The sequence below is a fragment of the Falco rusticolus genome, chromosome 4 (genome assembly GCF_015220075.1).
Source record: "Falco rusticolus isolate bFalRus1 chromosome 4, bFalRus1.pri, whole genome shotgun sequence".
In the NCBI taxonomy this organism is placed as follows: domain Eukaryota; kingdom Metazoa; phylum Chordata; class Aves; order Falconiformes; family Falconidae; genus Falco; species Falco rusticolus.
Window position 1 is genome coordinate 16,270,617 of NC_051190.1, and position 14,690 is coordinate 16,285,306.

The 14,690-nt window shown below is 45.1% G+C and overlaps 1 protein-coding gene across 7 annotated transcripts in view; it reads right to left on the reverse strand.

Annotated features, from left to right (window-relative positions):
- ADAMTS9 (ADAM metallopeptidase with thrombospondin type 1 motif 9) overlaps window positions 1-14,690 on the reverse strand; it is an 86,180-nt gene that overhangs the window by 14,563 nt on the left and 56,927 nt on the right. For 6 of the 7 annotated variants that reach the window (XR_005103628.1, XM_037383189.1, XM_037383190.1 and 3 more), the window contains exons 29-30: window positions 10,322-10,489; window positions 5,076-5,249 (exon numbers count right to left, since the gene is read on the reverse strand). Coding sequence is in view for 6 of the 7 variants with exons in the window: in XM_037383189.1 (XP_037239086.1) it covers window positions 5,076-5,249; window positions 10,322-10,489 (342 nt within the window). In the remaining variant the exon portion in view is untranslated. The remainder of the gene's footprint in view (window positions 1-5,075; window positions 5,250-10,321; window positions 10,490-14,690) is intronic. The other variant, XM_037383192.1, reaches the window with a different exon arrangement.

Here is a 14,690-nt window from a genome sequence, read left to right on the forward strand (position 1 = left end):
TGTCTGGATAAAACCCTATTTTCTTGAAGTTATCGCCTGTAATGGACTTCTAACACTTTCAACTAACAGGATTAACAAGGAGAAAAATGCATGAAAATAATCATTTTACATAACGTGCAGGAAATGTCTTCCCCTAAGGAAAAGGATAAAACATTCAATCACACCATCCCTATCTGCACAGTAACACTGTTTGAAGTCACCTAGGCTCGGAGGACTGTGCCAGTTTAATCTAGTTAAAGTCTCACCCTCCAAAAATCGTTTCCAGCCTCCCTGAAGCAGCTCCTACTTTCCTGGCTGGCCCACAACTAGCAAGATATTAGTGGGTTCAGCTAATTGTAAAACACAGGCACCGTCAGGCCCCCTTTCTGTAATTAGCTGTCAGAACCAAGACTGCAGATTCTGTGAGAACACTGAAAAATCAGATCAGTCCATGGCAGGAGCAGCAAACCAGAAGAGTTGCAGTGGGCGCAACATCATGTTGGTCGTAAATATTTAGTAACTGAGCAAAGTGGAGGGGGACGGGGAAGGAGAGGCAGCCCCACAAAGCAGCATTTATTCCGACAAAATAACTTAGAAGCTCTTAGGCAACAGTCAACATTGCAAAATCCGCAGTCTGCCAAAAGACCCCAAGGGCTTCGTGTGCTTTCAACCTTATTTACTCTCTTGCTTTAAGTCCTTGGAGTCAAGCTCCTTCTAGGTCTGTGCCGAAACACAGTGATCCTATGGGGGCTGGAGGAATTTGCTGGAGCACAATTTCCCCAGAGAGCAAACAAACTGTACTCTATTTGCCCTTCTCTGATATGTCCCTGTTATGCAAGTAAAATCTGAAAGGGGGTTGTTGCACATCAGTAAGGCACCACTAGTGCTCCATCATCATGTAGCTTCCCTGAGCCCCCTCTTCTGAGGCACCGTGAACCCCAGCGTTCCTGCCCCCTGCCAACAAGGGACTCCCACGCAGGGGGAGTGGGCCCATGGGATGGATGCTCAAAGCTCTTGTCTCTGGTTTGCCATACATCAGCCCAGCACCTGGTCACCAGCACAGGGTGAATCATTCCAGCCCTCCACTACTCACAGACAAAGGAGGCACCTTGCAAGGAGTGGGAAGAAACAAGGCTGATTTTGTCTCCTCCTCTTAATGTATATTTAAGCCTAAATTTGCAAAGCACATTGGCTCTCCATTTTAAGAGGGTAAGCAATCTCTATGCCATCAATGCACCTTCTGACATTGGCCGTGAAGAGCCATCGTATCAGAAGCCCATCCTCATTTAAAATCATTAGTTGCTGATGACAGATTGACACTCTCAGGCACACACCAGCCTGCTTTGGGTTTCTCTGCAAATAACAGTTGTATGGCCAAATCAGCCTGAGCCAGCTCTGTGCATTTTGTCATCATCAGTAAATTAAAGCTTGATTATTTGTATTTTTTAGGGACAACTGGCAATTAAAATAATTCCACTGATATATTAAATATGGTTCGAAGACAGTGAGACCGCCATAAAATAAATCAAAGAGAAACACTGCAGAGGTTCCAATCAGCCACCCCAAGGTTATAAAACATCATTCATGTAGGAAGTGGACAGTTCAGCTAGCATGAAAAGGCTATTTTTCCTTTTAATATGGTGATAGATTTTGTATGAAATCTCATGTTCATGACTGATCTAAACCTCACATAAAACAGCAGGCCCAGGGTATAACAGCTATTGATAGCAAGAGCTGAAAAACAGGTCAGGCATTTGACAATATTTGTCTCTTTTGCCTCATTTCCCAAATTCTGAACTATTTTCCTGGCAGTTCAAATTAAGGACCATTTCAAGCACTTCTGCAACTGTTTCAGAAGAGTAATAATAGCAATTAAAAAAAATCCCAAAGGCATTGCTTTGCAAAAGCATTAATTGTTTTCTTTTTTTAAAAAAAAAACCAAAATCTGACACGGAGATGAAATGAAACCCCATGCCATGAACACTTCAAACACGCCTTGGGTAACTCTGCAATCCTAATCAGGCAAGGATGGCACAATTTCCCCCAAATGGCAAATGTCAAAGATTCAAGAACTGAATTGCAACTGCCAGAGTCAGTGTCCTTCCACAGAAGTTCATAAAAAGCCTCACCAAATCCTTCTCTCTCCCAGTTTTCCCTTTTGCTTTGTGACCGTGGTCTGAATTTTACTTTGACATTAGCAAGGCCCTTTCTACTGACTCTCTTCTCCCTGGTGTGGGCACTGAGAACAACTAATTAATGGTGTTACACCAAGAGAGCAATAAATGGTTCCCCATAAGTTCCCTATTCCTTTTCATTGGCAAGACTAACTTTTTTCTAAACAACAAGAAGGAAGAACAATAAAAATCCCCCCTCTCAACAGATTCCCTTTAAAGATAAGAAATCAAGAACAAGACAGCACTGGGATGTTATTTTACATCCCGCCTTTCATGTCAATTAGGGTTCATTGCTGTTCCCTGCTCAGAGAATACTAATGCAATCTGCCTCCTCACTATAAATAACACGCAGCCAGTACTTGTGGCTGGGGAGAAGGTGCTATTCCTTTTTTTCCGAGGTACATCAGAACAAAATAAGTGCTCAGAGGAAGAGTGGCTTGGAGTCAGCCAAGGAGGTGAGCTCACATTGGGCATGTCATGCATGTTTCTATTAATGATTATATATGGGTGAGGACACTTCCAGCCCACATCCCTAGCAAAGCTCCCCTGGGAGAAAAAACAAACAAACAAACAAAAAATCTTTGTAACATGTTAAATATTTCCCAGTGCAATGGGAAGCTCTGGAAAACTTAGGAAAACATCAGCACCCACTTCCCACCGAGGGCTTGCTAGGGCAGGGGCCTCTTACCACTGGTTTGAAAAGTTGCAGAAATAAGAGAAAGAAGGTGAAAGGATGGGTAGGAGCTAATTACAGGGCTAATTAAACTGTTGGGTAAGGACTGCAACTGCATGCTGTTTGGTGACCTACTTTGCTGCCTGTAAATGTATTAGCTGAAGAAATTTAAGGGGCTCTGTAAAAGCAAAAGTTCATTGCAAGGAACTTGCTGGAGCCCCTCAGCCATTCCTACGTTTCTTTTCCAGGCTGGGATGCTTCCATTGGGTACCACTGCTTGGTCAGCTCAGCTTCACTCCCTGTTGCTTCCCATCACACCTCGGCTCCCTGGCAGGTGGGAACGGGGCACAGACCCCCCCGGCCTCTTGTGCTGCTGGCTGCATTACACAGGATTATAAACCCAGCTTCGCAGTGCTGCTGAGACCGAGGAGATGAAGCTAAACTTGTTTGTACCACCCCCGTCAGGCCAAGGTACCACGGGCAAGGATATCAATAAAGTCATGCACCCGCTGCCTGCAGTCTGGGGTGCTCTCGCAGTAAGGAGCCATGAACGAGCCCGTAGGGAAGGATGACAGCAAAGCAGGCGCTGCCTTAACCTTGATTTTTTTTTTCTTGCTGCGGTGAAAAAGTTGTGCAGCCTCTGCATGCGTGAGATGCTTTTTCTCTCATCATTAAAATTGCTTTTCCTATCCTCCCCCTTTTTTTCTTTCCTTTTTTTATTTTCTTTTTTCTTTTTAGTGGCACAATAAAGGCAGGCTCTGGAAGTGTCTGCGAACACCAAGGCTTTGAGCTGGAACCTGGCAGTGCCTCTCCATCTTTTTTTAATGGAGCAGGAGGCCCTGCCTTGCATTTACACCATGGCCTCTTTACACTGTCTTGGCAGAGGAAGGGTCCTCGGCCAGTTTGGTCCCCCTTCCACACCTCCCTGGGCCACGCAGGAGCAATATAAAAGCAGCCTGACTGCCAAGGAAAGCTGGATCCCCGTTTGATGCATAGTTCTTCTGCTCCCCGGTGTTGCACACTGCAGGCACCAGGGCAACCAGGATCAGGTTCTGATCGTGCACCCCCAGAAGACCTTTGCTGTTGAAAGGGTGCAGGATTGAGTCCCTGCTGCTCTGCCACCGGGACCAGCAATGGTTTTGCAGGGAGGCTGATGCACCTGGCATGGGAGGATCCTCTGCCCCTCTCCATCCCCGGCATCCCCATGGAGGGTCCATGATGAGCACTCCCTTTCTCCCTAGGTGACGAGGACATCCCCTCCATAGGAGTGGTTGCCTCTTCTGCAGTCTGTGTGACGCAGGAGTCAGCTCCCCAGAGCTGGAAGCTCCATGGCTTTTCCCAGTTCCAAGGCTGGCAGTCCCTGGACAGCAGTGAAGAGTCTGGGACAGTGGGAGAGGGATAGAGAACTGGGGCAGGACTCTCACCCAGGGATTGTTAAAAATGGAACGAAACCAGAGAGAAAATAATCATTTCAGTGCCTGGTCTGAACTCTCTCTGCCAAAATGGCTGTGCGCTCAAAGCCTGCCACAGCACCCTGCGGGCAGCTGGTGCGAGGGCTCCTCCTGAACCCCTTCCTCCTGCCTGGAGCTCCCTTGTCCTCCTGCCACCCCCTCAGCCTCCGGCCCACCCATCATCCACACTGCAGGCGAGTTAGAGCCGCTCCCAGAACCACTGGAGCAGCAGCTATATCCCCTGCTCCAGCTTAAGGGCTGGGTTTGCTGGGGGCTGATCCTGGTCATTTGGAAAAGCACTGTGTCCCATGGGAGACCTCATCTCAGCGCTGCTCGTGGCTCGACAGAAAGCATGGACCAGGGGCGTCATGAAAGGAGAGAGAGGTCAGAAGGAGCTGGGGTAACGGGGCACTATCAACATCCCCAATTCCTCCGAACCCACAGGCACAGTGGAGCGGCACGGCAGGGCTCAGCCTCTAGGATCAGCCCCAAATCCGCCCTATCCAAACCCTGCTCAATATTTGCATAGGTCCCAGCCAAACGCAGGGCGGCACGAAGCAATAAATTAACCCTACAGAGGTATTTCTCAGCTCCCCCTTCCAGCCAGCACTCATGAGCATTTCCTCTGGGTTTTTTTTGTTTTGTTTTGACAAGCCTGGGGTTGCAACCCCAATCCCCCGGCCCTCCGGCAGCGACCTCTGCCTCGGTGGCCCCCGTCCCCAGCATCCTCCCGTGTGGCACGCTTGAGAGCACAAGTGACGTGACCCCAGGGAAGGGCGAAGGGGGGACGCCACTTACCGCCTGCCATTCGCCGGCTGCCCAGCGGTGCGTGGGGCACTCGGGGAGGTGGCAGTCCCGCTGCGAGGAGGGCCGGCTGGCCGGGTCACACTCTGCCTCCTCGGCCGCCTTCGGGGTGCCGCTGTGGCACTGCACCGCACGGCGCTGGACGCCCCGGCCACAGGACGCTGAGCACTGCAGGAAGGGATGGAAGGTGAGTGGTGGTCCCTGTCGCAGCCACCATGGTAAGTTCCTGCGGTTCACCCTGTGCTCTGGGCAGGGAGAGCAACGCTCTAACACCGGTGTTTAAACTTACAGGTGCGGCTTTTTGTTGCACAAGGGAAAATTTTTGCAAGGGCAGAGCAGACAGGCTAAAATCCCTGCTCTGCTGAAGCCAGTGGGAATTTTTGCTGTTAGCTTTAGTGGGGTCAGGATTTCCCAGCCAGGATTTTTATTGCAAAAACCTCTGGAGATAACGGCACTGCTAAACCATCACAACACACGAGAGGTGGCGAGGCTCTGTATATTACTTCTCAGGCACTCGGCTCAAAAAAGTAGTAGTTCAAAATATATCAAATGCCACAAATGGAGTGGACTTTAATGAAAAGCAAACCTGAATAACAGAAGCAAGTCTGTAGAAGTAGAGAGGTAAAGGCATGATACAGCTGGGATTTCTTTCAGCATGCATCTAAACATGCACATGCACACAAGCCAGGACATAATGTTAGTTTGTGAAAACAAATGTCTTTAAAATTAACTGCATTTCCTATTTCCTTAATTACACTGTGGGCACATTTCTCTCCACTTCTAGGCACAGCAAGAAAAGCCTGGATTTCTCTGTTTCTCAGACAACTTCAAATTATTATCTACACTACAATGCTTTTAAAAGCTTGTTTTTTCTTTCATGCAACATTTCTTAGTATTGTGACTGCACACTGTAATATGTTTAGCAGTACTTAGAAGTCCCTCTGGTACGGATTCTGCCTGGCTAGTATACTGTATAGATTTGGAATAAAGAGAATTTGCATTCATAGAAGAAAGCGTGTAAAAATCAAAGGTATGCATGTAAAACACAGCTATTACGATTAACCATTTCCTGAATTAACAACTAATATAAACAACCTTATTAATACGCCGGGAACTAAGAAAACAAGTTTACAGTCCGTTATTGCAATACCCATAAAAGCGAGCCTTCTTAAGGCAGGGAATTAAGCGGTGCCTAACAGGGAAGCAATTCTCTTCTGCAGAGTATTCCTCCGTAATGCTCTGTTTGCTTTACTATCCAAATGCCCCATAAAGCCAAGAGGGCCAAAGAAAAGCTGACTGTGACTATTTGCCTGGCTTCAGATATGTGTAAGAGGGTGGGAGTTTTTTGGTGTAACTTTTGAAAGCAGCAGTGAGATTTCTGTCACTGGTGATGCAAATGCTTCCCATATGCTGCGCTGCCTCCTTGTGATTAACGGCACTGTTTGGGCTACACATTCCATAGGGGACAGTTAAACTGAATAACGGCCACAAACTTGGAGAAACATATACGCCAGGATGCATACCATGCTGTAAAATGCCTTTTGGTTTGCATTTATCACCCACCCAAAAAGCACATGCCCGGGTGCATTGTGATGAGGGAGAGCAAGTCGCACTGTGGCTCTGTCACGGGGGGCTGTGCTGCGTGTGACAGCCCAGCAGAGTGGGTCTGGGTCTGGGGGGGGTCCCTGGCTGTGCTGGGCAAAGCATGGCACCGGGCAAAGCTGTCAGCTCATCCCACCACGTGCCTGGGCAAAACTTTACCCCTGTGTAAACCCATTAAGATCGGTGCCGCACCCTGACCGAATCGGTGGGAGGACTTGCAGTGGGGGAGTGAGCCCCCCCAGAACCCCAGGCCAGGGCTGCCACGTCCAGGACTGTCCCTTGGAAGAGCTCTGAGCTGCCCTCCTGCAAGCGAGCAAGCAAGCAAAGAGGTTTTCCTTGAGTTAATTGCAAGGATGTGTGTAGGGGAGGCTTTCCCTAGCTGAATGGGCTTTCTAAGTTCACTCGGTGGCCAGCTGCCACAATGCCATCCAGCCACATCCCGGGAGAAAGAAATCCTAGCGCATCCCCAGCCCGAGAAGCTGAAGCTGCAGGTGAGGCCAGCTCTGGGGCCACAGGAGGGCTGTGGTGGGGTAAGGGCTGGTGAGGTTGGCGAGGTGGGACCACGGGAGTTTTCCCAGTGGATCGAGGCATCTCCTGTGGGATGCTTCCTCCTGCAGCCCAGGCTAAAGCATCAGCATTGCCATGGCTCCGGCTGGGTTTATGGCTGGCTTCAAAATAACCCCGGTATGCTCTGTTACAGAGGTGGGTTTTAACACCATTTTTATCCTGGCTATTTTAATCCAGAATGCTGGTCAGCCAGCCTGTGTCTACTTCGGGGGAATAGAGCTGGCTGGCACAGCCAGAGGATACTCAGTTTGGGGCAGCCGACCTTTGCTGTATTTAAATATTCCTGTATGGGATGCCACGAGCCAGGCAGCCTGCTTGTCCTTCCAGGGGAGTCTATACATTCCCAGGAGTGCTCCTTTCTCCGCTGGGAGTCAATCACCAAATTGCCGAGTGCCAGCTCGGCTCTGGAGAAGCTCTACCTATGTTTTTAGGCAGGGCTGGATTTCCGCCTGTAGCTGAAATATGTAAATATCAGACAGCAGAATAAACATTGGTATTTTTGCTAAGTGAAAGGTAAATGGCCATAATTGATACCACTTAGGAGATGCAAAACATTAAATCTGACATTTCAGTGCAGACACAAGCACAGTTAGAACTTGGAGAAAAAGCCTCATTTCTTCCCTTCTGATTATTACGGATATATTAAAAACACTTTGCTGCAGGAAAGTGGATTCATAACAATGTAGAAAAGAATTACCCAGTTGAATACTCTGAATACAAAACATTCAGAGGGAAAAAATACGGGAACCAGAGAACCAGCCTAGCCAGCCGCTGACAAGGACTCATTTTTAACTATTCCTGTATTTTTTTAATCCTGATTTTTTTAATCATTCCTTTTCCCAAAAGGAAAAAACAAACCACATGCAGGCACATGTCCTGTGTATATAAGGTGACAAGGAGGATGCACTTTTAAAGGAAAACCTTGCCTTATTTCTCACGCAGACTTTTGCTTGCTTACCCAGGACAAAAGGCAACCAGTCCACAGCTGCTCAGATTTGGGATTATCTTTCAGAGGCAATTAGACCCTCAGAAAGCTTTTTTTGATAGTATTTAAGTGCAAACTCATCATGGCTCCTATCTTCAACAGTGGCACTGGTGATGGGGAAGGTGACACAGAGTTTCCATGCCCATTTAACTCCTGGTCTACCGCATATCCAGTGCTAAACCCCTGCCTGTTTCATAGTTTTCATGAGAAGTTCAGCACCTAAATCCACCACAGCTCTAAGGCATCAAATCTGTTGCAAAGCTGTGCAAGCCCTGCGCGCCTCTCGCAGGGACAGCCACTGCCAGTGCTCCAAACTTCTGACAGCCCCAGCTCTTCATCGGTCACGGGCAAAGAGACGCCGCCAGCACCAGCGAGGGTCAGGGTGCCAGGAAGCCATGTCAGAGCATTTCAGGTGCCTTTAAAGAGCCCAGTGTGATTGATGTTGCAGAGTGAGCCTTTCCACCCCTTTATTTTTCCCCCAAGCAAGATGCCGGCTGGCTGAGCCCATACAGCATCAGGGAGCTGGGCTGAGGAGCTACCCCTGGAAATGCGCTGCCTGTTCTTAGCCTTATTGCTAGCATACAAATATTTCTTAATTGCCTAGTCACAAGAGATTACCTCAGGCCATAAATCACCTCATCCGCCGATTAACTTGGGTTTCTTTCTCCACTTGCATAAAATTAACTCTGAACATGCGGTGGAATAGTGGGAATTTTAAAACACGCACTTTTATCAATTAACATTAGTGTATTTTAATGCAATCGACAGATCATTACATTATGTTTACAGCTATTAGCTATAAAAAATGGCTTTCAGGAGCAGTCACTTTAAACAAGGCGCAAATCGACTATGACAAGACTATCTAATGGCCTCGTTTCTTTTCAGTCTAGCTTTCTGTATAAAATTGAGGACTCAAGTCTTGCAGGTCATAAAGGTAATAATATTGACTTAATTTCCAACAGAGGAGCAGCACCGTGCATTTGGCAGGGCTACCTGGGTGCTCCCAGCCATACCCTGGGTAAGGGACCCAGACCTCAGGAACTGAACCTCCATGGTGAAGGTGCCCTCAGCCCTTTACACACCTAAAGGTAACTACTCCCATCCTATGAATTCAAAGGTAAGCATTACAACAAATACTAGTCTGAAAACAATCATAGAACATCGATGGGTTTATTGTCTTTTTTAATAGGTGACATTAAACAACAGTATGCTGTCCTAGTCCTAGCATTTGTGTGTGTGCCTGTGGCAATGTTAGTGGTTTATCTTTCAGGGAACTTGCATACAGTGAGAAGTGGTGTTTTGTACCTTAATTTGGAAGACAGACTGCATGAGAACATTATGTTTTACAAGTTAACAGTTCATTTAGTCCGAGATTTTCAATAATTCTGCTGATTAGCACACTAATGAGGTAGAGGGAGAAGCAAGGTTCAGAGATAAAAATTTGATGCAGCAGATTCAATGTGATGACAAAGACGTTATTTTCAGGAAAACAAGGGTTCAAGGTATGCTTTCAGCAAACAAGACACTTAATAACGCCAAGCACTTTCACATTTCCAGCAGCCTCTGCTCTATGCATCAGTGTCTGACTTTTTAATGAAGCAAAATCAAGTGATGAGCTTGTTAAGAAACAAAAGGTAGTGAAAAGCATTTTTAATGAACAGCTCTGATTATTTTTTAGGCTTTCCCAGGAAGCTGATAAAATTACTTTCAGTTTTCTCAAGACTCAGGAAGATTTTGCTTGGAATGTGACACATTTAAATAATAACGGTATTACAAGCATGAATAACTAGTAGGTTCTCTTTAATATTATATACTAATGCCTTTTCTAGCAGAAACTTAAAATGTACAAGGAATTTGCTTTCAGATAGACAGTAAAAGCAAGTTGCCACATTTTTAGCTGGTACAAATCAGTGGTGCTCCACTGCTGTCCATGAAGTTACGCTGCTTTACAGCACCTGAGGATCTGCCCCAAAACTTTTACCCTTGCAAAATTAAAGAGGACAGAAGCAATGGGAAAACCAGCTTCTAACCAATTTGATGGAGGAATAATATCAAAGGGTGCAAAAAGGTGTACAGTGCGTCTCACCTGTCCCCAATCTCCTGCTTTCCACTTCGGACATCTGCCCCCTCTGCATTTCTTTTGCATGTTGGGCTTAGCAAGGTGCTTGCAATAATCTTCTTCTACATGCCTCCCTTCCTTTGACAAACAGTACACACTGCGGTGCTTTTGGCCCCTTCCACAGGAGACAGAACACTGTAAATATAAAGTAACAACAGATCAGTTTCCATGCAGGGCCACCTACGTGGTTATATATGGGCCATGCTACCCAGGGCATTTTCTTTTAAGTGGACCAAAAAGCCCATCCCCAGGTCCCCGGCAGCCTACGCAAAGCTTGAGGGGGATACAGAAGGGCAGAATTTAACCACTGGAAATGCTCCCATTTGCACTGAATATTGCATGATATTCTTAGTCAAAGCCCCCCAAAATGTCAATATCAAAACAGAGAAAGCAGCTGACATTCAGCAGGGATAACAGGCTGGATTCCTAGCATTGCTCCAGTGGTTTCAAAGGAGCAGAGTCATCTTACAGGGATCAAGGCAGGAGCCCTCAGTATCTGCTTAGGAGGACTTGAAAGAACCATTTCCATTTACTTTGGTACAAAGGGAGGTCAAATGTTGGTAAATCAGGAAAGTGAAGTGTGATATACACCTTCACAGAGGAAAATAAGTGAACAAAGGACAAGATGGAAGAGAAAAGTGCATCTTTCCATGTCCTTCGTAATAAAGCTCATGGTTGTTTTACCAATGTAGGCTGATTTTTTTTTTTTTTTTAACTAAACAGACTGAAACCAGGACATGCTCATCCTTAAGATTTATGCATTTTGAAAACAACTCAGAAGGTGGCAAGAAGGCAGAGCCTGAAGAATCAAAGCAAAAAGCAAACCAGCAGGTATGTTAGCTGTAAGCTTTGTAGTGAAGCAACTAATTTCAACCTCCCTCTGCAGGTTCACTGAACTTTTTCAAATGTGACCACTTCTGGCATGCAAACCCCAAGCAACTTCACTTTGATTTCAGATTAGTCTCCTCCAAAAGATTTAGGAATCAAAGGGGTCTGGAATCACGACAAGAATTTAATATGACAGTTTCGTGTAGAACAAGCCTCTTACTCAGCATGATGCACCCAGAGACTCAGCTTCAATTTCTTCATTACACATTATGCAAGTCATTACATACTATGTCATAAGCATCCTGGTTTAATCCTTGGGCACAAACACACTGTTTCAACCATTTTTCAACATAAAATGTTTTGCTTTCTTTTCAGAATGCAGGAAACATGCAGAGATGAGGCTTCTACCTTCATTTTGGAACTCCATCAGTATATTTCCTAAGAAATAAATTATAGCCTGAGCTCTTCCCAGCCTATGAATACATTCGAAATCTAAAAAACTACAATTTATATATGTAGCAGTTCTGGAAGATCCATTAGAATAGAAGTTGGCATATACATTTACAGCTGTGATTATTTTAAATTACAGCCCTACTTCCAATGCATTCAGCCCCTATTGTGTTAAGAGGTACACACAGAACCAGTGAGAGTAGTAACTTGCTTCGAAATCATAGGGAAAACTTCAGACCAATGTGGAAAGAAATGGGTGTAACTTAACAAGATCAGACATTGCTGTTTAAAAGCTTGTATAAGCTATGTCCTGAAAAAGCCACTTTCCTGCTGCAAGGCTGTTACAGGCTGAGAAAAGGTAGCTGATGTCCTCTGTGATCAACAGGGTTTCAGGGCCACTAATGATGCTCCTCCAAGAGGTGGGGAAGCCAGGTGAGCCTCCGGCAGGGATGGCTGCCTCTGAGTTTTCCTGAGCCCAGATGCAATTTCAAGACAGGCTAAAAAACCCCAGCGAGCAACATTCAACCTTGCACTGAGAAACAGAGGGAATTCTGTCCCCTGTTTCAAAACAAGACTTCCATGAGTTACCCAGGTTCATAAACTTCACGTCTTTCTTTAGTATCAACAGAAAAAAGATTGAGTGAATGTTATCTTATTTTTATAAGCCTTCAAATTCCATCAGAAGTTCATTTTTTTCATTCTCCCTGCATCTCTCCCCAGGCAACGAACGTCAGCAGCGAGAAGAAACTGTCAAATCCTTCTGAACCGAGTTGTAAACTTCTAATACTTTCATCCATTTACTGTCTTTGGACTAAACGCCAACACCGATATTTCCACAAAATTCAAGTGCTCCTCAGTAAGTGCTCTCCATGCAGGTCGATGCCACATTACTGTGACAGCCAAAGCTAAAACATAAATTCATAGACCTCATCAGGACTCTCTCTTGCCCCACATACCAAGCCAGTACAGCCTAGCACATCTTTTCTCTAATTTAAAAAATACATTGGATCCAGTATTTATCCCAAGGGAAGAATAACTGTATCATGCAATAAAACAAGAACAGTTCTGGGGACCTGAAGTCGGTTGATAAGTATTTGATCTCACAAATAATGTGGTGCTAGTCATTTCCAAAATTATTATTCCCCTTTTACAAATTGCTTAACTTGGGCGTGGAGCCTGATTCTGACATTTATCTCGTGATCAAAGAAGACTGCATGCATACCTTGGTGCACTCAGAGGTTGAGGCATAATTTCCCTAATTTTGTTAATACTTAAATGTAATTCCCAAGATGCTGGAATTAATCATTTCTATGTCTGTCTTTAATACAAATCAAATTTAGGCAGCTGTGCATTTTTAGATCTAAACCACTCATTTGCTCTCATGCACATGTGAGTTATGATCTCATTTGCACTGACAGAAAAAAAAAAGTCTAACATAACCAAGTATCAGAGACTGAAAATTCCTTTGCAAAGAGTCTACTTCATAACTGCCTTCTAATACATCTTAGGTATTTCCAGCTTTTATTTGGCACGTAGTTTTGAAGCATGTGTGAGCCACATGCAGAAAATAATTTACCCAAAATTTACTCAAAGCCCAAAACAGTGGGCTTCGTCTCAACGCCATATGACTTAAGGAAGCAACACACATAGCTACTGCCATCAGCCTCATCATTTATTTTCGACCCTGAAGAAACTTTGAATTTTACCAGCAGGACTCTTCATCACTGCAAACGCTGCCACCCACTTATGGTATCTTTCAGTGCCATGGTGAGGTAAGCTTTGACCTTGCTTTCTTTAAAACATCTGAATAGAACAGACAAAACCACTCTTTTCATATTTTTCTTTTTTTTTTTCTTGACTTCTTTTCTATCCTCCCCCCCTGTAGAAAATAATTCCAAGTCCTGCGGATGGACAGGTGGCTCTTTGTGCAATAGCAGCCTCATCCAAGGTTCTTTGCAAGTCAACAGAAAGACTTCTATTGGTTTTAATCACCTCTGGATCCAGCCCTGAAGGTGTAACCGAGGTACCGTATTGACCTTTTTCGCTAACCAGCTTCCTACAGTTGAGGATCACATGCACTTGGGCATGCCCATGGTCAACCCATCCCTGCCTCCACTCCAGAGTGGGAAAACATTGCTCTGAAATGCTGTTTCCAGCCTGTCATGGAGGCACAGCAGCAAACAACACCCCTGGGTGAACCTGGGAGGATAGCCAGGCATGGAGGATGGTGTGAGAACACCACACTATGTTGTTTCTTAGAAATAACCAAGCTTATTGTGGCACATAAAATAATATAGGAATACTATTTCAAAAAACAGCTATAGCCGGTACACTAAAGGATCTGTAAACCTTCCTCTTGTTATTATCTTTATTATCTCCTAAAATCACCACAAATCACACCTGGCGCTTTACATGGAGAATAAGAACAAAAGAACTTTCCTAAGAGCATTAAGATCAAAGCATTTGAGCACAGATTTAAGGGGTTTATGTTTATGGCATAATTCGTTTTGTTAACATGCCAAGAACCAGGGATTGGCACGCTGGTGATTTTTTCAAATAAATACACTGCCTAGTTTAAATAAAGGAAAGGAAAAAGTTTAAATAAATAGGACAAAAATATTTCCCTATCAACTGTTTCCAGAAAGGTCACAACACGATGCTAAATATCTCCTACAAGGCATCACTCTGCTCCAGCACAGCGGCAAGCTTGTGTTTTTGTTTCCACAAAAATTTGTTTTTTGTTTCAGAGTTCAGGAATGAGGAAGATTATTCTGTTTTACCAAGCACATGCAAACTGCTTTAAACTAAACCTTGCTGCACATCCTACTCTGATATTTTGGAAGATGACAGTCTATCTTGTTCATTAAGATCTCTCTAAAATAGAAAGGCTGCTACTTGATTCACTAGGCTGGTAGCAGGAAAAACCCAGAGTATGTACCCCAAAAGCTCTTAAAAACTTGTAGAAAATTTCTGGCTGGCTGATCCCAGGTTCTGACCCTCCTGTGGGGAGACCATGACCTGCTCTTCTGCACTGGGAGCTCGTACTGGGGCTGTGCCG